This window comes from Bubalus kerabau, chromosome 2, assembly GCF_029407905.1.
Source record: "Bubalus kerabau isolate K-KA32 ecotype Philippines breed swamp buffalo chromosome 2, PCC_UOA_SB_1v2, whole genome shotgun sequence".
Taxonomy (NCBI): Eukaryota; Metazoa; Chordata; class Mammalia; order Artiodactyla; family Bovidae; genus Bubalus; species Bubalus kerabau.
Genome location: NC_073625.1, coordinates 56,766,288 through 56,793,781, shown reverse-complemented (window position 1 = coordinate 56,793,781; position 27,494 = coordinate 56,766,288). Strand labels below are relative to the sequence as shown.

General features: G+C 41.1%; 1 protein-coding gene across 6 annotated transcripts in view; it reads right to left on the bottom strand.

Annotated features, from left to right (window-relative positions):
- The window catches only part of APP (amyloid beta precursor protein), a 307,623-nt gene that overhangs the window by 55,355 nt on the left and 224,774 nt on the right, over positions 1-27,494 (bottom strand). For all 6 annotated transcript variants that reach the window (XM_055567762.1, XM_055567763.1, XM_055567759.1 and 3 more), the window contains 2 exons: positions 15,549-15,677; positions 11,366-11,465 (listed from right to left, as the gene is read on the bottom strand). In XM_055567762.1, coding sequence (XP_055423737.1) covers positions 11,366-11,465; positions 15,549-15,677 — 229 coding nt within the window. The remainder of the gene's footprint in view (positions 1-11,365; positions 11,466-15,548; positions 15,678-27,494) is intronic.

Below are 27,494 nucleotides of genomic sequence, written 5' to 3'. Positions count from 1 at the left end.
CTTATGGTAGAACGTGAAGAAGAATTAAAGAGTCTCTTGATGAAAGTGAAAGTGGAGAGTGAAAAAGTTGGTTTCAAGCTCAACATTCAGAAAACTAAGATAATGGCATTTGGCCCCATCACTTCATGGCAAATAGATGGGGAAACAGTGGTTGAACTTATTTTTCTGGGCTCCAAAATCACTGCAGATGGTGACTGCAGCCATGAAATTAAAAGACCCTTACTCCTTGGAAGGAAAGTTATGACCAACCTAGACAGCATATTAAAAAGCAGAGACATTACTTTGCCAACAAAGGTCCGTCTAGTCAAGGCTATGGTTTTTCCTGTGGTCATGTATGCATGTGAGAATTGGACTGTGAAGAAGGCTGAGCGCCGAAGAATTGATGCTTTTGAACTGTGGTGTTGGAGAAGACTCTTGAGAGTCCCTTGGACTGCAAGGAGATCCAACCAGTCCATTCTGAAGGAGATCAGCCCTGGGATTTCTTTGGAAGGAATGATGCTAAAGCTGAAACTCCAGTACTTTGGCCACCTCATGCGAAGAGTTGACTCACTGGAAAAGACTCTGATGCTGGGAGGGATTGGGGGCAGGAGGAGAAGGGGACGACAGAGGATGAGATGTCTGGATGGTATCACTGACTCGATGGATGTGAGTCTGAGTGAACTCTGGGAGTTGGTGATGGACAGGGAGGCCTGGCATGCTGCGATTCATGGGGTCGCAAAGAGTCAGACACGACTGAGCGACTGAACTGAACTGACTGATGTAGGTCACTTGACAACACATTTTCATTTTCTCATAAAATGAGTGGTTCTATTTTGGAAGAATAACTGTTTTGCTACGAGGGGGCCAAAGATACAGAGTTACAGGTAGGCAAATAAAACACCAGTTAAAACTATAATTCAGGCAGTAATACTGGAGAAACTATGAGTAAGGAGCTCTGAGACTACTGCAAGACTAAGGGAAGAACATGTCTTTGGCAATTTATGAGACAAATAAATGTCCTTATATCCAATACTTTGGCCACCTGATGGAAAGAGCCAACTCACCAGAAAAGACCCTGATGCTGGGAAAGACTGAAGGCAAAAGGAGAAGAGGGCAGCAGAGGATGAGATGGTTAGGTAGCATCACTGACTCAATGGACGTGGTAGGTCTGAGCAAACTCGGGGAGATTGTGGAAGACAGAGGAGCCTGGAGTGCTATAGCCCATGGGTTTGTGAAGAGTCGTATATGACGTAGCGACTGAACAACAGCAACAACTGAATATCCAAATAGTTAAATCATCTCTAAAATAAAAAATCTACATATACATAAAAGTCATTTCTTATGAAAAACAAAGAATAAGAGCAGAGTAAGTTACTAGTTGTTTCACTTTATTTTTGTTGTTCAGTTGCTAAGTCCTGTCTGCCTTTGTTCATTGTATTTACTTTTATGATTTTTTTCTCCCTGATGGCCTTCCTTGACTAACAATTATATACAAGAATACTTAAAATTCTCAGTAGTATGAATGTTCCTTTTTGTTGGTCTGGCAAGTGCTATAAATATTCTAATTTAAACCTAGCTTACTTTGGATTCATTAAATCCCCAAATCAATAGGTTTATTAGGAGCAGAGAATGGAGACACTGTCCTTGAAGTGAACATGCTGTATTTTCCCCAAAGAGCTGAAGAGTTTATCAAGAGACCACAGTCAAATTGTAATAAAAAATTATAAGCATTCATTCATTAACTGAGTTTCTTGATTTCCTTCCACATAGTTCAATCCTACCCCATTCACCATGAATTTGTTCAGTCAGAGATGGAACTTTTAACATCTGGTTTATAATAATTCATGCTTTTACTAATTTTGAATGCTAAAAGAAACAAAACAAAACAAAACAGGGTATAAAACAATTGGGCCTTCCTTCCACCTTCCCTCTTCCTGACTTTCTCATAAATTGGTCATTACAACATTCTGTGAAATACCCATCTCTCGAGACCTGCAATGATTTTAGCCTTGAGGAAGCTACAAAATGAAGCACTTTGATAAGTAACCTCAGTGCTTACAGAAGAGTAGGATTCTTTTTAGCATAGATTTAAGGAAGATTACCAAGGTTAGAAAAACGCGATCATGCTGACACAGCAAATTGACAAAGTAAAAACTGAGATGAACGATAGTAGAGATGAAGGAATTCTGCCTTTGTGAAGAGTTCAAAGATGATTAAAATATGGACATTGAAAAGAGGCATATTTTCCTTACATTAATGATTCTATCATTTGCTGAATAAAAAAATAAAGTCCTAAACAGTTACTTTAAATGAATAAGGGGTTTCCCCCCTCTACAAACAATGCCTTAAGCCTTTCTTTACAGAAAACTTCATAATTTGTATGCAAATACCTTACTTTTAAAAAGGAAGACATTAAATAATAAAAGACATGGCTGGGAACTTGCACATAATAATAACTCAAACTGAACTGAAAAATTATTATAAGGTAATAAATGGCAAGCTTTTATAAGACTAATAATAGAGTAGTTCTGATAATTCATTCTTATTGGTGAAGCAAAGCAAATATACAGATTCAGACCCTTGTTGATGGGACAGTCAAACCAGACAACATATTTAATAGATCAAGTGTCAAAATATATGAATTGGGCAGAAAACCAAGCAGCAGAAGGTCATGGAAATGACAGAGGATAATACTGTAAAATGTTATTCATTCCAGCGCTGAGAACTCGGCTTGATTCTTTGATAGCTGTGCCAGCTTCACCCACTTTGCGGGCTTGATCAATTACAGCTTTAGAGAATGCTGTGGCTGAGGAAAGAGGTCTGTTCTATGCAGCACCAGCTATGCTACGTGCTAAGGAAGGCATTCAGGGTGGGTCTTCAGGGTTACAGAGGAGGCCACCTGACCCACGGAAGTTAAGAAGCATCCACCTTGTAGCCTGGGGATTTGCTTCAGCCTAAGCTATGGGACGGGGGAGCCTGGTGGGCTGCCGTCTATGGGGTCACAGAGTCGGACACGACTGAAGCGACTTAGCAGCAGCAGCAGCAAGCTACGGGTTTGTCTGGTGGCTCAACAGTAAAGAATCTGCTGGCAATGCAGGAGACACAGGTGATGCCAGTTTGATCTCTGGATTGGGAAGATCTTCTGGAGGAGGAAATGGCTACCCACTCCAGTATTCTTGCCGGGAAAATCCCATGGACAGAGGAGCCTGGTGGGCTACAGTCCATGGGTTCACAAAGGGTTGGACACGACTGAGAGACTGAGCACCCGTGCACAAGCTATGAAGACTGATACCCACAGAGTACCAGGTCCTATGCTGGACCCCAAGGATACGAGCATGCCCAAGATATGTCCAGAAAGAGCTCACAGGATGAGGGGGGCTGGTGAACATGTCCGCAATTAAACACAAAACAGAGTACGGTACTCAAGGTGGCTATCTGGTGCTCTAGACACTGAGGCTCTAGAAGAGAATTCTAGAAGAGACACTGAGGATCTAGAAGAGAAAAGTGGGTAGCAGAGACAGAATAAATCTCAGACTCATGCAGACCTTGGCTCCAATGCCACTTTCCTCACTTTAACCATCAGTCAGTCAGTCAGTTCACTCGCTCAGTCGTGTCCGACTCTTTGCGACCCCATGAACTGCAGCATGCCAGGCCTCCCTGTCCATCACCAACTCCCAGAATTCACTCAGACTCACATCCATCGAGTCAGTGATGCCATCCAGACATCTCATCCTCTGTCGTCCTCTTCTCCTCCTGTCCCCAATCCCTCCCAGCATCAGAGTCTTTTCCAGTGAGTCAACTCTTCGTATGAGGTGGCCAAAGTACTGGAGTTTCAGCTTTAGCATCATTCCTTCCAAAGAAATCCCAGGGCTGATCTCCTTCAGAATGGACTAGTTGGATCTCCTTGCAGTCCAAGGGACTCTCAAGAGTCTTCTCCAACACCACAGTTCAAAAGCATCAATTCTTCGGCGCTCAGCTTTCTTCACAGTTCAACTCTCACATTCATACATGACCACTGGAAAAACCATAGCCTTGACTAGATGGACCTTTGTTGGCAAAGTAATGTCTCTGCTTTTAAATATGCTATCTAGGTTGGTCATAACTTTCCTTCCAAGGAGTAAGCGTCTTTTAATTTCATGGCTGCAGTCACCATCTGTAGTGATTTTGGAGCCCCCCAAAAATAAAGTCTGACACTGTTTCCATTGTTTCCCCATCTCTTTGCCATGAAGTGATGGGACCAGATGCCATGATCTTGGTTTTCTGAATGTTGAGCTTTAAGCCAACTTTTTCACTCTCCTCTTTCACTTTCATCAAGAGGCTTTTGAGCTCCTCTTTACTTTCTGCCATAAGGGTGGTGTCATCTGCATATCTGAGGTTATTGATATTTCTCCCGGCAATCTTGATTCCAGCTTGTGCTTCTTCCAGTCCAGCGTTTCTCATGATGTACTCTGCACAGAAGTTAAATAAGCAGGATGACAATATACAGCCTTGACGTACTCCTTTCCTATGTGGAACCAGTCTGTTGTTCCATGTCCAGTTCTAACTGTTGCTTCCTGACCTGCACATAGGTTTCTCAAGAGGCAGGTCAGGTGGTCTGGTATGCCCATCTCTTTCAGAATTTTCCAGTTTCTTGTGATGCACACAGTCAAAGGCTTTGGCATAGTCAATAAAGCAGAAATAGATGTTTTTCTGGAACTCTCTTGCTTTTTCAATGATCCAGCGGATGTTGGCAATTTGATCTCTGGTTTCTCTGCCTTTTCTAAAACCAGCTGGAACATCTGGAAGTTCACGGTTCACATACTGCTAAAGCCTGGCTTGGAGAATTTTGAGCATTACTTTACTAGTGTGTGAGATGAGTGCAATTGTGCAGTAGTTTGAGCATTCTTTGGCATTGCCTTTCTTTGGGATAGGAATGAAAACTGACCTTTTCCAGTCCTGTGGGCACTGCTGAGTTTTCCAAATTTGCTGGCATATTGAGTGCAGCACTTTCACAGCATCATCTTTCAGGATTTGAAATAGGTCCACTGGAATTCCATCACCTCCACTAGCTTTGTTCGTAGTGATGCTTTCTAAGGCCCACTTGACTTCACATTCCAGGATGTCTGGCTCTAGGTGAGTGATCACACCATCATGATTATCTTGGTCGTGAAGATCTTTTTTGTACAGTTCTTCTGTGTATTCTTGCACCTTTTCTTAATATCTACTGCTTCTGTTAGGTTCATACCATTTCTGTCCTTTATTGAGCCGATCTTTGCATGAAATTGGTTAAGGCCAAGTCAGTGACCTCTCTCTTGAGGTTCGGTTTCTTCAATCTTAAGTTGGGGCTGCAGACACTGAATTCACCAGCGCCATCACTGGCACATGTGGTACTTCTGTGTGAATTACAAGAAAGCTCCGCTTCATGTGGAAAGTGAAAGTGTTAGTCACGTGACCTCGGGGACTACAGCCCTCCAGACTCCTCTGTCCACAGAATTCTCCAGGCAAGAACACTGGAGTGGGTTGCCATCCCCTCTTCCTCCAGGGGATCTTCCTGATTCAGGGATGGAACCTGGGTGTCCTGCACTGCAGGCAGATTCTTTACCATCTGACACAGCAATACTAATGAATATCGGTCAGTCACACTCTGTCCCTAAACCACCTGCCACATCTACATGTGATACCCTGAACCTCAGCAAGGGTGGACTTTCACAAAGAACTCAGGCCAGCAACATCATAGGTAAGACACAGTCGTCAGTTTGCCATACAGCTGTCACTCAAACACCAGCTCTTCCACCTGGCTTCCTATGCACATTAGTCAAGGGTTTATGGGAGTGTGGGCATTTCAGCTGAGCACCGAAGGATGCTGCTTTTCAAGCAAGGAAGAACCATGTGCAGGCTGTCTTTTCATTTTAGCAGGAACTAGGCTCTGAAGAGGAAGAGTCTGGGTAGGAGGGAGCCATGGAAAGACAAGAGGCAGGATGATCCATTGAGAATCCAGTGAAACTCATGTGAGGATGAGGATCTGAGCTAACAACATGGGTTTACAGAGAAGGCAGTCCTCATGAATACAGGAGGTAGAATACATAGATTTCAGATTGATGAGCAATCATGGGTGGAGGAAAGGAACGCACCATGGATATGGTTTAGGATAACTGGGAGAACCCATAACTGAGACTGTAAAATGAGTGAATTTCAAGAGGGACCCAATGCTTTCTTTAAACACATAGTTTGGAGTTTGAGAAATGGGTGAAATATAGGCATACCTCAGAGATATTGCAGGCTTGTTCCAGAAAACTGCAGTGAAGCAATTAGCATGAATTTTTTGGTTTTCCAGTGCAAATAAAAGTTATGATTACACTACCCTGTAGTCTATTAAGTGCAAATAGCATTATATCAAAGAAACAATGAACACACCTTAATTGAAAAATACTTTATTGCTACAGAATGCTAATTGTCATCTGAGCCTTTAGCAAGTCACAATCTTTTTGCAATAGTAACATCAAAGATCACTGATCATAGATCACCATCACAGACATAATAACAATATCTGAAATATGATTTCATAGAGTAAATCAACTCTAAAAATTCACTGGAGGCACTGATGCTGAAAACCAAACTCTGATACTTTGGCCACCTGATGCAAAGAGCTGACTTACTGGAAAAAAACTGTGATGCTGGCAAAGATTGAAGGCAAAAGGAGGAGAGGGCGGCTTAGGATGAGATGGTTGGATAGTATCACTGACTCAATGGATATGCTCTGAGCAAACTCCAAGCGGTAATGAATCTGCCTGCCATTGTTGGAGACATGGGTTTGATCCCTGGGTCAGAAAGATCCCCTGGAGGAGGAAATGGCAGCTCACTCCAGTATTCTTGCCTTGGAGAATGCCATGGACAGAGTATTCTGGCTGGCTACAGTCCACAAGAATGTAAAGAGTTGGACATGACCTAGCGACTGAACAACATCAAAGATCACTGATCATAGATCACCATTACAAGAATAATAATAATGAGAAAGAATGAAATATCACAATAATGACCAAAATGTGACACAGAGACATGGAGTGAGAAAATGCAGTTGGAAAATGGTGTTGATAGATTCACTTGAGACAAGGTTGCCACCAACCTTCAAACTGTCAAGAACGCAGTATCTGCGAAGCACAATAAAACGAGGTCTGCCTGTATTGAGTCTGGAATATGTTGCTGAGAATCAGCAGACAGGCTGCTGTTAGGTTTGTGAATATAGGATTTACAGGAGTTAACAGCAGAATAGCATAAACAAATGTGATTCTCAGGAAAGTGCAGTGGCTAAAAATGAGCAGAGCTGGATCTCACTGGCATGGTGAATTCTAGACTCTAGTCAGTCTCACTTTACTGACTTTTTAATGCCACAAATTTGATGCCAGTTCTCACTTGTGCCCTTTTCTCTTTGTGGTGGCTAGCTTCTTCCTCAATTTCCTCCGTGCTAGAGAATTCTACCCTCATGGGAACATAAATTACCCAGAGTAGGTAAACCTATATCACCAAAGATACTGGCAGTTTCTCAGGGCTGTTGAAAACCCTTCATCTCCAGAGCAACTATTAACCCTCATGTGACAAACCTACTGTATTTCTCTCCCGATGTTTTACAGTATTAAATATATCCTAACTGCCTGTGTTTATAAGCACAAACTTTTATACAAAAAGCATGCATTTGTAGGCTCTTTTGGATCCTCTCCTTTGACCAATGGCTCGGAATTTTAGTATCCTTATTTACACTGAACTGACTCCAAATCTAAAATTTGATTATAGAGAAAACACAGATGCATGTACATCAGACTAAATGATGAAGCTTTTATGCAGAAACAATTAAATGTACAAGACATAAACTGGAAGCAAATTGTGAAGATTCTATTTAGAAAGTAAGCGACAAATCAACAACTTCTATTGTGCAAAATTTCAAGCATATACAAAAGTAAAGAGACTACTGCAAAGAACTCCCACTCAGCCTAAACAATTAGCACCCATGGTCCATCTTTTTCATCCATTTGTTATTTCTGAGTCGCCAAGTCTGCCTCTTTGGGAACCCACAGACTGTAGCCCGCCTCGGTCCTCTGTCCATGGAATTTCCCAGGCAAGAATACTGGAGTGGGTTGCCATTTCATCCTTCAGGGGATCTTCCTGACTCAGGGACTGAATCTATGTCTCTTCAGTCTCCTATATTGGCAGGGGGATTCTTTACCCCTGTGCCACCTGGGAAGCCCTGTTTTATCCATACTCCTACTTTAGAAGGAAGTTATTTCAAAATGTTCCTTCAAATGAAGAATGCTTCTATGAGACAGCTGAGCTCATAGAAGAACTCTCTTCTTTGGCTTTGGTGCCAGAACCTCAAATGGTACACAGACCTATGTAATGGAGTTCATTAATGCAAGCTTCTGCTCCCATAGGAAACAGCCATTTAAAAATGGAGGTGAGAAAGATTTTGAAAATGATTATCTTTCAGGATTCGGTGTTCAGTGTACTTAGAATGACAAAACTTTTTTTGTGCTAAGTTAAGGAGTGACTTTATTTTTTATTAAGCAACAGCTTAATTGAGATATAATTCACATACCAAAAAATTTACTGTTTTAAATGTATAATATTTATGGGTATTAGTGTATTCACAGAGTTGTACAGCCATTATTACTGTCTAATTTTAGAAAAATTTCATTATCTGACTCTTGAGAGTCCCTTGGACAGCAAGGAGATCAAACCAGTCAATCCTAAGGAAATCAACTCTGAATATTCATTGGAAGGACTGATGGTGAAGCTGAAGCTCCAATGTTGTGGCCACCTGATGTGAAGAGCTGACTCACTGGAGAAGAACCTGATGCTGGGAAAGACTGAGGGCACGAGGAGAAGGGGACGACAGAGGATTAGATGGTTGGATGTCATCACTGACTTGATGGACATGAGTTTGAGCAAACTCAGGGAGATAGTGAGTTTGGGAAGCTTAGCGTGCTGCAGTTTATAGGGTCAAAAAGAGTCAGACACGACTTAGCGTCTGAACAACAACATATTCATTAACTGTACTCTCACTATCCCCCCGGAGAAGGCAATGGCACCCCATTCCAGTACTCTTGCCTGGAAAATCCCATAGACAGAGGAGCCTGGTAGGCTGCAGTCAATGGGATCACAAAGAGTCGGACACCATTGAGCGACTTCACTTTCCCTTTTCACTTTCATGCATTGGAGAAGGAAATGGCAACCCACTCCAGTGTTCTTGCCTGGAAAATCCCAGAGACAGAGGAGCCTGGTGGGCTGCCGTCTATGGGGTCGCACAGAGTCGGACACGACTGAAGCGATTTAGCAGCAGCAGCATTACCCCCATCTTCAAGCCCTTGCCAGACACCAGTATGATTTCTGTCTATAAATTTCCCAATTCTGCAATATTTTATATAAATGGAATTATACAATATGTGATCATTTGTGACTAGCTTCTTTCACTTAGTGTAACTATTTTTTAAATGATAAGCTTTTAATCCAACTTAATAGCTTTTTTAGTTTTAAAGAAAAATAATTCCTTGATTCTAGCCCTCTGAATATTCTCCCTGTCACTGAGATGTGAAGTTTAGTGTGTGGCCCGATTCTTGGGCATTTTGCAACACTCAAGACAGCTGAATTGCCATCTGTTCTGGGGAACTGTGTCTCATTAGTGGTCACTGCTTTCAGTAGTTTGCTCAATAAAAACATCTGATAATTTAATTAGAAAGAGTCAACCAATTACTGGGTGAGAGTGAAATATTCTAGTCTTGTGCATTGGCTTATTCTTCCATAGTTGTATTACTGGCAACAGCTCTAAGTCCCTTATGAAAATAAGCTTGTTAAGATGGCTAGAAGGCAAAAATACATTCACCTATAAGATGGGAGCTTCGATTCATTAAGAATGTGATGATTTCTTTGACTTTGTCCCTTCTACAACTTACTAGAGGACTTTCTTATAGTTATTTAATAAACAGTATTTTAAAGCTTCCTTACATGTCTACCTTACAAATGTATCTGACAAGAATATTCAGTTCTTAAAGAAACGATTCTGTACGTTAACACACAATACTGAACAGACCATTTCCACTTGATTAAGTGCCAAATACCTGACCATAAGACAAACTACACTTGCGAGGCATTGCCAAGTTAGAAAAAAAGAGTGGAAAAGCACTGGCATGAGATGGAAAAATTGAGCTGTGTTTCGGGTACTTCAAAGCAGGAATTCCTGCAACCTGTACACCATCTACAGCATATCCTGGGTGGCCTGATTTCAGACAACCTACATCCATTTCAAACCTAATTAAGCATCTATTTCCAACCCAATTAACAAAGGGCAGGACTCATTACGGAGAGAGAGACACCGCACACATATTGCTTATTTACAAACAGTTCATGCCCCAAGGCACCCAGATTCACACATCTGTTTTATGCTGAAACATACACGGGGGCAACTGCATCTAAGTACTTTTGTGAGATAAGGTTAAATACAGGCATTTTGGGGGTTTGTGGAGAATTACATTATGTGATAACATTACTCCCTTTCCAAGAAAAATAGAAAAGGGAAAACTTACTCATACAAAATATTAAAGATATCATTAGGGTCACAGGAGACAGTGGGCACACGAGATCAGTTTCCTGGTTTTGCAAATATATGGCATTATATAAGATGTTACTATGAGGAAGTCGACCCTGGACTTCTCTGTATCACTTTTCTAACTTCTTATGAGTGTGTGATTATTTAAATAAAAGTTTAATGAAAGATAGTGGGCACACAGTTAATTAAGTTTAAACAACAATCTGATTCAGAGAACACTCATGACTCTGTGGGGGGGTGGGGTAGGGCAGACAACAAAGAAAGATGTATTACTGAAGACAGCAATCATCTCAAAGTCAAAAGTCACAGTTTTATGGTTTTTCTGGGTTCCCTAGAGTATGCGAGGCATAGGCAAGTTCCTAAAACTGTAGATTTGAGTCCCTTCATCTGAAAAACTGGTCTATTATGCCACTCAAAAAGTATGATAATTAAGAATTAAGAGATGAAGAAATGGTTGTTTCTATTAAATTGTGAAGTACCAAAGCAACAAAAGGTGAAACTTACAAGACTTAAATCAGACAACTGTTGACAAGTACAATCCAGTAACAAGTGGCTCATTATCACACAAATAGACCAAAAGGCAAGTTACATTTCCCCATTTTTGTAAGCATGAAGTTAAGATCTGATGCAATTGCTAAAAAGAGAGCTATTTATATTCCCCAAGGGTTTCACCATCAAAGGGAATCTGCTCTTTTCCCTTCCACCTGTTAAAACACTGGTAATTTCCGAGGCAGACAAACTCAGTTCCCTGATTTTCTCCTGCACGAGGAAAATATGTTCATATGTGCAGCATCAAAAGAACAGCTCACTTACCAACTTCATCCTGAATTTCCTCGGCCACGGCAGGAACGTTGTAGAGCAGGGAGAGAGACTGGTTCATGCGTTCATAAATGACGCGGAGGTGTGTCATAACCTGTAGCAAAGGAGGTAGACAGTGCCAGGTGAACCGTCTCTGGAGTAAGGAACAGTTATTTTCCTTACCAGGCACCACAGACAGATACAAACTTCCCAAATAAAACTGACAAAATGCTGCTGGAACTCTGAACTTGAAAGGGCACCTTTATTTTTCTTGTTCTCTTATTTTTAGTTCTCCATCTTTGGAGTGTTTTAAACTTCCCATTATATTAAATGTTTATAACCATAAAATATAAAGCCAGTTGAAAAGACCATTTCTGCCCAATTATGACTGAGATTCCTAAATAACCTCTGATGTCCTAAATATATGTCTTTCAAATTTTCCAACAGATGGGATCACATGGATATTTCATGATAGATACTTGAAAAACTCTTCTGTTTACGGAAATTTAAAAATTTAAATTTCCACAGGTAGATTCCAGTTGTCAAGCTTTGCAAATGGCAGAGTATGAAACTTATCACTACCAAGCTACATTTAGTCTCATATTATTTCCAAGCTCCATTACAGAAACGGAGCTTGTGATTGTCTTCTCTAATTAGCTGGACCATATGTTAGCGGTTTTGGTGTATACAATTTATGTTTTTGTTGTTTTAGTCATCAGAGTTTGAAATGGTTCCTTAACAATCAGTAGCAGTAGACACTCAAGATTTTTATACTCTTTGTTATTTTTATAACTCAGTACAGTTCAGTTGCTCAGTCGTGTCCAACTCTTTGTGACCCCATGAACTGTAGCACGCCAGGCCTCCCTGTCCATCACCAACTCCCAGAGTTCACCCAAACTCATGTCCATTGAGTCGGTGATGCCATCCAGCCATCCCATCCTCTGTCGTCCCCTTTTCTTCCTGCCCCCAATCCCTCCCAGCATCAGAGTCTTTTCCAATGAGTCAACTCTTCGCATCAGGTGGTCAAAATATTGCAGTTTCAGCTTTAGCATCAGTCCTTCCAAAGAACACCCAGGACTGATCTCCTTTAGAATGGACTAGTTGGATCTCCTTGCAATCCAAGGGACTATCAAGAGTCTTCTCCAACACCACAGTTTAAAAGCATGAATTCTTTGGCACTCAGCTTTCTTCACAGTCCAACTCTCACATCCATACATGACCACTGGAAAAACCATAGCCTTGACTAGACTGACCTTTGATGGCAAAGTAATGTCTCTGCTTTTGAATATGCTATCTAGGTTGGTCATAACTTTCCTTCCAAGGAGTAAGCGTCTTTTAATTTCATGGCTGCAGTCACCATCTGCAGTGATTTTGGAGCCCCCACAAATGAAGTCTGACACTGTTTCCACTGTTTCCCCATCTATTTCCCATGAAGTGATGGGATCAGATGCCATGATCTTCGTTTTATGAATATTGAGCTTTAAGCCAACTTTTTCAGTCTCCTCTTTCACTTTCATCAAGAGGCTTTTGAGTTCCTCTTCACTTTCTGCCATAAGGGTGGTGTCATCTGCATATCTGAGGTGATTGATATTTCTCCCAGCAATCTTGATTCCAGCTTGTGCTTCTTCCAGTCCAGCATTTCTCATGATGTACTCTGCATAGAAGTTAAATAAGGAGGGTGACAATATACAGCCTTGATGTACTCCTTTTCCTATTTGGAACCAGTCTGTTGTTCCATGTCCAGTTCTAACTGTTGCTTCCTGACCTGCATATAGATTTCTCAAGAGGCAGGTCAGGTGGTCTGGTATGCCCATCTCTTTCAGAACTTCCCACAGTTTATTGTGATCTACACAGTCGAAGGCTTTGGCATAGTCAATAAAGCAGAAATAGATGTTTTTCTGGAACTCTCTTGCTTTTTCTATGATCCAGCGGATGTTGGGAATTTGATCTCTGGTTCCTCTGCCTTTTCTAAAACCAGCTTGAACATCTGGAAGTTTATGGTTCACGTATCGCCGAAGCCTGGCTTGGAGAATTTTGAGCATTACTTTACTAGCGTGTGAGATGAGGGCAATTGTGTGGTAGTTTGAGCATTCTTTAGCATTGACTTTCTTTGGGACTGGAATGAAAACTAACCTTTTCAGTCCTGTGGCCACTGCTGAGTTTTCCAAATTTGCTGGCATATTGAATGCAGCACTTTCACAGCATCATCTTTCAGGATTTGAAATAGCTCAATTGGAATTCCATCACCTCCATGAGCTTTGTTCATAGTGATGCTTTCTAAGGCCCACTTGACTTCATATTCCAGGATGTCTGGCTCTAGATGAGTGATCACACCATCGTGATTATATGGGTCATGAAGATAGTTTTTGTACAGTTCTTCTGTGTATTCTTGCCACCTCTTCTTAATATCTTCTGCTTCTGTTAGGTCCATACCATTTCTGTCATTTATCGAGCCCATCTTTGCATGAAATGTTCCCTTGGTATCTCTAATTTTCTTGAAGAGATCTCTAGTCTTGCCCATTCTGTTGTTTTCCTTTATTTCTTTGCATTGATCGCTGAGGAAGGCTTTCTTATCTCTCTTTGCTATTCTTTGGAACTCTGCATTCAGATGCTTATATCTTTCCTTTTCTCCTTGCTTTTCGCTTCTCTTCTTTTCACAGCTATTTGTAAGGCCTCCCCAGACAGCCAGTTTGCTTGTTTGCATTTCTTTTCCATGGGGATGGTCTTGATCCCTGTCTCCTGTACGATGTCATGAACCTCCGTCCATAGTTCATTAGGCACTCTGTCTATCAGATCTAGGCCCTTAAATCTATTTCTCATTTCCACTGTATAATCATAAGGGATTTGATTTAGGTCATACCTGAATGGTCTAGTGATTTTCCCTACTTTCTTCAATTTAATCTGAATTTGGCAATAAGAAGTTCATGATCTGAGCCATAGTCAGCTCTCGGTCTTGTTTTTGCTGACTATATAGAGCTTCTCCATCTTTGGCTGCAAAGAATATAATCAATCTGATTTCGGTGTTGGCCATCTGGTAATGTCCATGTGTAGAGTCTTCTCTGGTGTTGTTGGAAGAGGGTGTTTGCTATGACCAGTGCATTCTCTTGGCAAAACTCTATTAGTCTTTGCCCTGCTTCATTCTGTATTCCAAGGCCAAATTTGGCTGTTAGCCCAGGTGTTTCTTGACTTCCTACTTTTGCATTCCAGTCCCCGATAATGAAAAGGACATCTTTTTGGGGTGTTAGTTCTAGAAGGTCTTGTAGGTCTTCATAGAACCATTCAACTTCAGCTTCTTCAGCGTTACTGGTTGGGGCATAGACTTGGATTACTGTGATATTGAATGGTTTGCCTTGGAAATGAACAGAGATCATTTTGTTGTTTTTGAGATTACATCCAAGTACTGCATTTCAAACTCTTTTGTTGACCATGATGGCTACTCCATTTCTTCTAAGGGATTCCTGCCCGCAGTAGTAGATATAATGGTTATCTGAGTTAAATTCACCCATTCCAGTCCATTTTAGTTCGCTGATTCCTAGCATGTCAACGTTCACTCTTGCCATCTCTTGTTTGACCATTTCCAATTTGCCTTGATTCATGGACCTGACATTCCAGGTTCCTATGCAATATTGCTCTTTACAGCATTGGACCTTGCTTCTATCACCAGTCACATCCACAGCTGGGTATTGTTTTTGCTTTGGCTCCATCCCTTCATTCTTTCTGGAGTTATTTCTCCACTGATCTCCAGTAGCATACTGGGCACCTACTGACCTGGGGAGTTCCTCTTTCAGTATCCTATCATTTTGCCTTTTCATACTGTTCATGGAGTTCTCAAGGCAAGAATACTGAAGTGGTTTGCCATTCCCTTCTCCAGTGGACCACATTCTGTCAGACCTCTTTACCATGACCTGCCCGTCTTGGGTGGCCCCACACGGCATGGCTTAGTTTCATTGAGTTAGACAAGGCTGTGGTCCGTGTGATCAGATTGACTAGTTGTCTGTGAAAACAAAATTTTTATAACTCAGTAAGTGCCAGATCACATGCTGCCCTAGGACAAGCCTCTAGAATTTCCCAGGTATTAAAGGACTCTTGCTATAGAGGTCCAACACCCATGGATACTCTGGGAATACCTAAAGATTCAATTCAAAGAGCAAGGACACTGAATTGTCCAAGTGGCATGACTACCACACTTTGTGCTTACCTGGGATCGGATTTGAGCAGCTTTCTTTGGATCCACCATGCGAACATGTTCAAAATGCTTTAGGGTGTGTTGTCTGTCTTTCTGTTCGGCACGGACATACTTCTTTAGCATGTTGAACACATGACGAGGCTGTAGGGGGCAAAAATGAAAAAAAAAAAAGAAAAGTTCAGATTTGTCCAAAATATTGGTTTTTCTAAACGCTTTGGGGTCAGAAGGTCCACTAATTCATCCCCTGATGTGAAAGCACTGTCAGTCATTTTTTTTTTCCTCTTTTTTTTGCAATTCTCCTTTTCAAACAATTCTCCACTCCCCTCTTCCTAGGTAATTCCTTATTCAATTGGCCATTTTTCATTTCTATAAGAGCATTTAGCATTTGACACATACGATGATGGCTGTCCTTGTTAACAATTCCTTTTAAAATAGCGCCTTCTGTTATGGAAGGAGAGTGGATTTTTAAAAAGCTTGATGATGGCTGTCCTTGTTAACAATTCCTTTTAAAACACAGAGCCTTCTGTTACTGAAGGAGAGTGGATTTTTGAAAAATTTGTGGCCATGCTAGGTCTTTGTTGCTGTTCAGGCTACTCTCTAGGTGCAGTGTACAGGCTTCTTATAGCGGTGGCTTCTCTTGTGGTCAAGCCCAAGCTTGTGGGCATGTGGGCTTCAGGGGCAGTTGTGACTCCTGAGCTCGAGAGCACAGGCTCATTAACTGTGGCCCTTGGGCTTAGCTGCTCTGAGGCATGTGGGCTCTTCGGGGATCAGGGATCAAACCGGTGTCCCTTGCATCGGCAGGTGGATTCTTAACCCCTGAGCCACCAGAGAAGCCCAGAGAGTTGATTCTGGATCTGTCAGATTTAACTTAGGTCCTTCCCGTTTTCCCACCCAAATATACAGGGGCACTTGAGACTACATTTCTATTTGTACAGTCTTAATGACTGTCTCATATCCAACTCTCACATCCATACATGACTACTGGAAATGGATGTGAGAGTCTGACTTTAAAGAAAGCTGAGCACCGAAAAATTGATGCTTTTGAACTGTGGTGTTGGAGAAGACTCTTGAGAGTCCCTTGGACTGCAAGGAGATCCAACTAGTCCATCCTAGAGGAAATCAGTCCTGAATGTTCACTGGAAGGACGGATGCTGAAGCTGAAACTAATACTTTGGCCACCTGATGCAAAGAACTGACTCATTTGAAAATACTCTGATGCTGGGAAAGATTGGGGGCAGAAGAAGGGGACGACAGAGGACGAGATGGTTGGATGGCATCACCGACTCAATGGACATGAGTTTGAGTAAACTCTGGGAGTTGGTGATGGACAGGGAGGCCTGGCGTGCTGCAGTCCATGGGGTCACAAAGAGCTGGACACGAGTGAGCGACTGAACTGAACTGAGTGGTTGTCTCAGCAGTTATTGCTGCACAAATAATCCTACCATCAGTAACATGTAATAATCAAAATGAGAAAAATAACAGACAATCACCACTGATTTGCAGGCCAAGGAATAGTTGATAAATTCTAAGAGACATCATATTTTCCTAGAAGAAAGGCCAATGTTTTATTTTACTCTGGAGTTTAATTAAAATCTTTCCATGAGATCAGATTCTAATTCTTTCAGCAACAATTAGGTTTCTTCTTAAGTGCTTCTATTTTTTTTCTAATTGGTTCCATTCCATTTTTATTCCAGTCTTACTTGAAAGCATTCATCCTTATTTTTTTTTTTAAAAAGGACAAGGTCTACTTTCTCTGTCTTTAACAATTCTACTGCTACATGCATTACACTATGTGAGTTTTAAAGACAATTTCCAAAGATACATGCTTCCTCTTCATTAAAACAAACAAAAATTACCTGTGGAAGTCCATGTCAGAAATAGAATTTTGGCCATTTGGGTATATCTAGTTATTATTATGGAGAAGGCAATGGCACCCCACTCCAGTACTCCTGCCTGGAAAATCCCATGGATGAAGGAGCCTGGTAGGCTGCAGTCCATGGGGTTGCTGAGGGTCGGACACGACTTGAGCAACTTCACTTTCACTTTTCACTTTCATGCATTGGAAAAGGAAATGGCAACCCACTCCAGTGTTCTTGCCTGGAGAATCCCAGGGACGGGGGAGCCTGGTGGGCTGCTGTCTATGGGGTCACACAGAGTCAGACACGACTAAAGTGACTTAGCAGCAGCAGCAGCAGTTATTATTAACCTATGGTGCCCTGAAAATCAGTTGGAAGGTACAGATTTTATTCACAGAGATGGTGTGTGTGTGTTTCCCAATACTTTATGGAATGTGCCTCCCTGTCTCCTGTTGCTTAACTGTCAGGGGCCACTTCCCTGACATCCCAGGCAAAAGTGGTAGGTATCCTTTCCTTGTGCTCCCAGGAAATGCTTTGCAAACCCTCATTATTGCATTTAATACAACCTATTAAATAATATGGGCTTCCCTGATGGCTCAGACAGTAAAAAACCTGCCTGCAACGCAGGAGACCTGGTTGGATCCCTAGGTCGGGAAGATACCCTGGAGAAGGAAATGGCTACCCATTCCAGGATTCTTACCTGGAGAATTCCAAGAACAGAGGAGTGTTATGTGTTTCTGACTGCCCTCTTCAACTGTGAGCCTCTAAAGGGCCAGGTTTGGTCTTTCTGTATTAAGAATCACACATGATAGAGACTGCTTGACTCAGAGAGCCTGCTCTGAATTGGCTTCCATGCCTTCCCTGATAGCTCAGTTGGTAAAAAATCCGCCTGCAAGGCAGGAGATGCCGATTCGACTCCTGGGTTGGGAAGATCTGCTGGAGAAGGGACAGACTACCCACTCCAGTATTCTTGGGCTTCCCTGTGGCTCAGCTGGTAAAGAATCTCCCTGCAATTCAGGAGGCCTGGGTTTGATCCCTGGGTTGGGAAGATCCCCTGGAGAAGAGAAAGACTAAAAGGCTACCCACTCCAGTATTCTGGCCTGGAGAATTCCATGGACTATACAGTCCATGGGGTCACAAAGAGTCGGACAAAAGTGAGCAACTTCCACTTTCACGCCTTCCACAGGCGACACTCCTACACTTAAGAAAACAAATAAATAAACACAACAAAAAGAAAGTAAACCTGGGCTCATCTGCCTTCTTTCTTCCTTTTATCCTGGAAGCAATGTGCTTCTCCATAATCTCCAAAAAAGGCAGACATCACAGCTTGAAACATAGTGTTTGGCAGCCCATCATTATAATACTCATTGCTACTGTGAAATCTGGTTTACCCTACAAATTAGAGAATGATCTTTTAAATCTTTTTAAAAGGAGAAAAGCAGTAAAAGAAATAACAATTCACAAACTCCACTGATAAAAAAGGCGATAGGTTTATACAAAATCAAAGTTGCTCGGTCATGTCTGACTCTTTGTGACTCCACGGACCTTAGCCCATCAGGGTCCTCGTTCCATGGAATTCTCCAGGCAAGAATACTGGAGTGAGTAGCCATATCCTTCTCCAGGGGATCTTCCCAAACCAGGGATCGAACCTAGGTCTCCTGTATTACAGGTGGATTCTTTACCATCTGAGCCATCAGGGAAGCCCAAGTTTATACAAACTCATTTGGAAAAGGTAATTTTTGGGTCAGAAATCAAAGCCTGAGTACTGTTGAATGTGATGGATATTTTATATGCAGGACTGAGCAAACAGGATATCGCATGCCCTTCACACTTGCTCCTTTATTCAACACCAAGGGCTAAGAAACTCCTTTAGTCTCCTGCAATCATACTTCCAAGGTTGGAGACAGACAGGATTGCAAATAATTGCAGTCATCCAAGACACCCCAGTCTCTTACTGGTGCAACTACTTGGCTGAATATGGTTTCTCAGTTGCTCAGTTTCATTTTTTAATTCTTGAAAAGGCTTTGTTGTTTTGAAGAAAATAGAACTTTTTTTCTTTAAGAGCTCACATAAGAAAAAAATGGTTCAAGTGACCATAAGGATTGTTTTTCATCATAACTCTCTTTTCTGCTTTATTTTTTGGTAGTCAGTCACCTATAAATGTTTTTACAAGGCATGCGGTCCTCAGGACTGTCACCCCCAAGCATGGGTGCCAGGATGTAATGGCTCCAAACTGGCCATGATGCTTGAAGCTAAATTCTAATAACTGACATTTGAGTCTCTCCCCCAACACCCCCCCCTTTTTTCCCCTGTCACCACAAACAGCACAGACTCCCACCTGTGGTTATTAACCTTAACATCAATTTAAAAACAAACATGAGTCTCAAACTACCTAAGCCTCAGTTTCCTCATCTGTGCCACTGAGATAATGATCTTTCATAGGCATACATGGGGATGAAAAATGTTGTTTGTTACTGAAACTAACACAACACTGTAAATCAACAATTATTGTTGCTTTAGTCACTGAGTTGTGTCCAATTCTTTTGTGACTCCCTGGACTGTATCCCGCCAGGCTCCTCCATCTATGGAATTTCCCAGGCAAGAATACTAGAGTGGGTTGCCATTCCCTTCTCCAGACTCAGGGACTGAACCTGTGTGTCTTGCATTGGCTGCTGCTGCTAAGTTGCTTCAGTCATGGCAGGGGGATTCTTTACCACTGAGCCACCAGGGAAGTCCCCAGTCAACAATACTCTGATATAATATAACAATTACATTAAAGAATCATTTTAATGGTGAAAAGAAGAACTGATGCAAATGTACCAATATGATAATAATTTATATTTGGGTGATGGATACATAATCTATATTTTAAAAACATATTTTCATACTACTCTTTGTAGTGTATACATTTTTAATATCTCAAAATTAAAATTAAAAATAAATAAAATTATATAACTTCTCTGAAGATAATTGGGGTATGTAAAAGAGCACGAAGAAACTTAAAACCACCCATTATTCTATCACCAGGAGACAAAACTGTATCAACACTGCAAATATATTTACATAATATTTTTATAAAATTATTTTATATAAGTGGGGCCTTGTTGAACAGTCAAAAAAAAATATTGTGTTAGTTACTCAGCATAATGCTGCATCCACAGTAGCTACTCAGTAAACATTTTTTCTACAGTCTTGCCTCCCCTTATTTCTCTTGTCTAAGCAATGGCAGTTCAACATTTACTGACTACTTATATGAATAAGACAGTGCTTCAGGGAGTTCATGCACAGTAATTCACAATCTTCCTATCAACCGTATGACAGAGGTACAGCCGGTCAACCCATTTCATTGATGAAACTAACAAGGCACAAGAGAGATAACGGGCTATGAAGCTGGTTACATTTAGTCACAGAACTAGTCAGGAGTAGAGCCAAGAACAGGTAGACCAACTCTGGCTCTACAGGCCAATCTCCGGATCACTACATGATCCTGCCTTTCAAGGAAACTCTAAAATGGACCATGCAAAGGACCATTGCACAAAGTAACCTATAGAGCTGAAAACCAAAAGAGGTTGCTGAATAGTTAGAAATGAAGAGTCTGTTCTAGATGTCCTCGCCTGGATTTCCAGTTCTTATAAGTGCAGATAATATTCTTTTGGGACACACTAGTATCTGCCCTTTTAATTGTGTTGAAACTCATCCAGATTTATTCAATCTCGGAAATGCCACCCTTGGTTTTTGGCATTCTGCTGTGCTTTAGCTAATGCCTCAGATGCAGGGAGGAGAAATAGCAAGATAGAAAGGTCCTCTGTCAATCTGTTTAGTATTACCAGAAAAAGATTAAAGGCATTAATGAGAAGTTAGGCTTTTGTGACATTCACAGATTCTAATTCTAAATCCATCCTTATCTTCTACTAAAATGGATAATTAAATTGTGAATATGTTCACACGTTTACAATTGCTTATCTCATTTGATACTGACATTTCTTTATATGCTTCAGAAATACATTCAGAAATATATTCCTAACTTCCCCCCACCCCAAATCCCTAGAGCTTGACAATGGAACCGTAGCACACTGGGCTCTCAGGACAGTCCAGACCTCTCTCTGCCGGGAACAAAGCTCCTGGAGCACAGGACGAAGCTTTGTACTCTAGAGCCCAGGGTACGCCGTGACCTCATCACTGTTTATGTGAGCTCACATACACATCGTGTGGGCATCTATACAAACACCAGCCTTTCCCTCCCACTGCCTACACCTCAGGACAGGAGAATTCAGGATGCTTTTCAGAAAGACACTCTGAGGTCCCTCATTAAATGAACTGCAAGATTCTGTTTGGAAACATATTTCTAAAGACCATGTTAAGCAATGAAAAATATAAAAATCAGATTAGTAATTACATTGGAGTAGGAAGATGAAGCATCCTAAATAAAATGGCAGTTATGTTGACACTTCAAAAACAAATGCTATTTTAAGTAAGAAAGAAAAATAACATTCCCCTGTAACTTTATATTTTCATTTGCTTTAGTTAAAAAAAAGGAAAGAAAAAGAATTCTGCTTCTGATATATGATTCATGCATGTTTCATTTAAATACAGAAGTAACAGTCTTTACAACTTTTAGGCAGAATAGTAGTATAACAGGAACCTTCCATTGTTTAGGGATTTTTATTTCATCATCTTAGGACAAAGGTGAATAATTTAAAATTTTAATTAAAAGTGCAGAAACATTCACACAGAAATGATAGGAAAAATATCTGATATCTGCATAGAAATATATTCTATTAAAGTAACTATTTCTATTGTCATAATCCTTACATTTAAGACAGGATTATTCAGATGTTTAGAAAAACTAGCTTAAGAATTCAGTGGCTCATCATAAGGATATTGACAGTAAGCAGAGATTAAGAAGCATGTGTTCAACCTCTATGCATGTAATTTCATTCATTCTCTTTACATCTTCTATAATAACATTTTTTTCCTGCAAAATCTCTCATTTTACAGTACATATGTTCTATGTATTAATACTGCAATCTGGTTATATTGCCATTGAATGGCTAATCTTATTATTAAAATTTATAGCAAAGAACAGAGATAATAAAAGGAAAAGATCTGCCCCGGGGGGACTAATTCTATCCAATCCTTTTTTATTGTCACGATTGTTTCTGCAAGAGTGTTTAGTCCATAATTACAAAGTATCTATTTGCATCAGATGTGGCCCTTTTCAACATGCATTAAATTCACTTCACAATCACACTGAATTAACAACAAATCATTTCAAAAAGAAATTTCTTCAAGATTAAGAGTGTGTGCGTGTATGTTCAGTCACTTCAGTCGTATCTGACTTTGCAACCCTATGGACTGTAGCCTGCCATGCTCCTCTGTCCATGGAAGGCTATAGCCTATGGGGTTCCAAACAGTTGGACACGACTGAAGGATTAAGAGTAGGCCTTACTAAAATGGATTATACTTAATCTAAAAATAGAAGATTTACATTTTGGAACATTAACCATCTCCCTCTCTTGGAAAGACAGAGTAACATATCGCCAGCTCTTACTCCTGGCACAATTTGGTTGTCAAAAAATGCTAATTAAATTAATGAATAACCCAGAGCTAAATATAACAGCATAAGTAGTTTCAGCAGCAAAATATATCCTTCACAGTATCTCTCAACCAAGAAGAGATGCATTCCAAATTTTCATGGTACATATCAATCTATCTTCCCTGTATGTTGGGGTCCTTCAGAGAGCTGTTTTCTTCTCAGAAAATATTTTCTTCTCAGAAAATATTTCATAGACTATAGCATATTCAAACTAGTGTCAACAAGATTCATTTCCTTGATTTCAAAAGATGGTACTGGTTATCTTCTTGTGGTGTGGGTTTTGATGTCAGGCTAATGTATGGAATTTTGTAAGAAATTTCACAGCTTTCCCCCTATAATCGTTGTTATTTAATTGCTTAGTCGTGTCTGACTTTTTTGTGACCCCATGGACTGCAGCCTGCCAGGTTCCTCTGTCCAAGGGATTCCCCAGGCAAGAATATTGGAGTGGTTTGCCATTTCTTTCTCCAGGGGATCTCCCTGATACAGGGAATGAACTTGCACATTCTGCCTTGGCAGGTGGATTCTTTACCACTAAGCCACCAGGGAAGCCCTTTCCTATAATAGGTAATTAAAAAAATTAATATATCCACTTCTCACATGTATTGACTTTTAAACTTGGTTCTTTTATGCAATTTTATAAATTTGGTATCCATGGATTTTGAATCAATCATACACACTCAACTCAATGCCAATCACATCTGAGTGGGTAGCTTTCAATTCCACAATTCATATGGGAGGTACATTAAAACATGACCATTCAGCCCCACCGTGCCTCTTCGTAGCATTATGTCTGAGGTAGAAATCTGGCCTTTTATCATAACAGATACTTGTGCCTGAAACCATCTCCTGATGGGAGGGAATGATCTGTCAAGAGCCTTTAAAAGCCCCAAGCATAATCCTGCCAAAAAGAAGGAAGTAAATGAGTCACTCTATGGGGAAGCACCCTAACCTTTCCAGGTCACAAGGGACTTATTCAGAAAATCCTTTCCTGGAGCATTAAATTGCACCCTAGTGGTTTTCAAGACTGTGACTGGGGAAGTTAATCACCTATCAAGAAAAAGCAGTTCTCTCCTGTTTTCACAAGGAGGTTCAGGGCCATTACTTTCACAGTTCTACATCTTGGACTTTGGGCTATCTTGGGCACATAAATGTAAAATGTATAAAAATCTCTGTGGGCAGATCTGAAAAACACCTTTAAGAGAGTTAAACCTCTTTCGGCTTGAGATGGTCTTGGTTGAGTTTATTTTGCCTTGGTAGACCTCCCTTGGCATTTCACAGGCATTCTCACTGTTGCAAGAAAAACCAGAAGAACAAAAACATACTTGGGGAGCTTCCACTAGAACCTTTGGATCACAGCTGTGTTCATCTTTAAAGCTAGGTCTGTCTGTCTTTGCCCCGTGCTCAGTCATGCCTGACTCTTTTCGACCCTACGGACTATAGCCGGCCAGGCTTCTCTGTCCATGGGATTCTCCAGACAAGAATACTGGGGAGGGTTGCCATGCCCTCTTCCAGGGGGACCTTCCTGCATCAGGAATTGAACCTGGCAGATTCTTTACCTGCTGTGCTTTCAGCTGAATTAAATTTTTAAGTCTGCTGCAAAATTCATGCCTATTCCTTGCTTGCGAAGAGCACATAAATGCTTTTTGCAGTTTAACATGGTATAAAAAGGTGAATGACAATTCTATGTCAGGTTGAACATAGAAGTCTTGTACAAGCAACAGGAGAAATGGGATAAATTCTCATGACAGGCTCCATTCCGTGTTTCCTCCAGCTTTGGTAATATGGAGGCATTAGGTACACTCCCTCCCAGTATATCCAGATTACTGTTTGGCTTCCCGTGTCGTAACAGAGCACAGCAGCACTCAGGCAAGGCCATCTCACATCCCTTCCCTCCTCCGCAAGAAGGCGGATGACTCCCGAGTAGGGACAAGGTACCAAAGCCTCTATATATTCTATCCTAACAATCTTTCTCTTCTTGGGGATCCAAGTATCTTTGTACTTCACGGTCTCATCTCAACTTTAGATTAATCCCTTTGTTCTTCTAATTATAGCTAACAAAAAGCTAGAACAATGTTAATCGCAAAAAGAGTAGAATAATTAACCCCAATCTGCAAACGGAAGAGAAGGTCTTCCTAATTAAGCCACTTGTTCCAAGCTATAAGATGGCAAACTTGGAAATTAAAGACAGGTGTTTATACTCTACTCTAAAATATAGAAAATAAGGGTGGTTTTAATCCTGTCATTCACAAATGAGGGGCGTTTGGACTATTTGTCAAATCTGGTAGGTTTCATAATTTTTTTTCTGGGATAATTTGCTAGTTCTCAGAAATAACTTATTTTATTTTAGTTACTATGACATAAGAAGAAATACATGTTTGGTCTCCACCCCCAGTTCCTGACACAGAGCTCCTAACGCCCTTGTAAAATCTGGTGACCAGAGCATCTTTTGTTTTAATATTTGGTCTTAGTCTTTGATTCCAGACAGGAGAGCTTATTAGACTCTTGGAGGGTGCTTCATGTGCTAACGAGGTGACTCTTGGAGGATGGGAACTGGATGCTGGAGGAACCAACCCTGTGATTACAGGGGTTGTAGCTTTTGGCCAGATTATCTGACCTCCAGGGAGGGGAGAGGGGCTGCAGATTGAGTTTAACCACCAGTGGTCAATGATTTAATCATTCATGGTTATCTATTGGAACCTTCGCCACCAAAAATCCCTTAAGAATGGAATGCAGAGAGCTTCCAGGTTGGAGAACACATTGGGGTGTGAGGAGGGTACCATGACTGGAGAGGGCATGCAGACTCCATACCCCTTCCCCACATACCTTGCTCTATAGTCTCTTCCATATGGCTGTTCCTGAGTCCTATCCTTTTTAATAAACTGCTAGGAGTAAATAAAGTTCTTGCTGTGAGTTGTTCCAGGGAATTATCAAATTTGAGGAGGGTCCCCCCCACTGACTTACAGCTAGTCTGTCAGAAATACAAGGTGAAAATCTGGGATTTGTGACTGGCTTTGAACCCTTAACCCATGGGGATCTACATGAACTAGGGGTTGTGATATCAGAATTCTTTCATGTGAGGGAAAACTTCCCACATATTTGGTGTCGGAGTACTGAGAGTAAATAGTTCTTCCTTTAGTTACACAGACCCAAGCTATACATTAGTGAAGACAACATACAGAACTGAAATTTAGGACCTGGTTTTTGGATCAGCTTAGATCCACTGGATACAGAGCTTGGATCTGCTGACCGGCGAGCAAAGAGGGGCCAGAAACTGTTTGGACTTGTATGTCTTCAATTCTTATTTAGTTACTCAGTGAGACATATTGAAGCACTTAACGATGAACAGGATTATTAATGCAACCCAGACGGCAAAGCCCACAGAGTTGAAGAAATCGTAAACAAAAGATGTTTTAAAATACCACAGACCCTTGGGAAGATTTGTCAAGTGGTCTGATCGTCTGACAAACGCCAACTGTGACACACTCGACTTCTTAAGAGAGAGCTGCAACAGTGTGCTTCAGTCTTGTGTATTCACACTTAGATTCTGGCATTTTTACTTCACAAATCCTCTAAGTGGCTACACCATGTTCAAAGATAGGCACGTGTATATTTCTTTGAATTTCACCCTCTTCTCATACTACCTAACCACCCTTGATCTAACCACAGGGCTCTGACTTGCTAGAAACAGTATAAGGAAACTCAAGATAAAGCGTACGTTGGGGAGGAAGAAATTTTCTTCTAGGCTTCCAGGTTATTCTGGCTGATCTAAGAATTAAATTGACATGAGACAGATTAAGAGGAGGAAAATCAAACAGAAGTTGAAAAACATGTATACGTGGGAGAGACCCAGGAAAACTGAGTAATACACCAAAATGACAGAAAGCCCCACCTTAGATACTACTCTCAGCTAAAGACAAGACGATGTTGGAGGTTTGGGACTTCAAAGGGGAGGAAGGCAATTAACACGGAGGAGGGGGAAAGAAATCAAACGCTTGGTAGACAAATGTTTGCTGGGCCATGCAGAGGCAACGGGACACAGAGAATTTTAACAGATTTTCCTGTGTCTACGCACGTAGTTCATACTCCACTTATCTATGGTGACAATTCCCTCCCTCAAACAGGTCCTCTGTCTACATTCTTTTAGGTGCTTAGGTACAAGGAAGCTCAAAGATTCTTCCTGAGTCTTTTGGGTCTCAAAAATAATCAGCCTAAGTTAATCCTCGTGCCAAAGAGACACATTCTGGGGTGGTAAATTTTGCTCCCCTACACTTACAGAAATCAAATATAACCTAGGACCTTTAAACTGATCCATGGAGGAGCTTCCTAAAACGAGGGAACTCCCTGAAACCCACGTGTAATTTTGTGTGCACACATGCGAGTTTCTAGGGAGAGGATCTCTTATTGCTATCTGTTCTGTAGAGCAGATAACTGTAAGACCAGACATTAAGTAGCTGCTGGAGTATTAAATAATGTACTATGAATTTCTTTAAAAAACTGAAATATTTA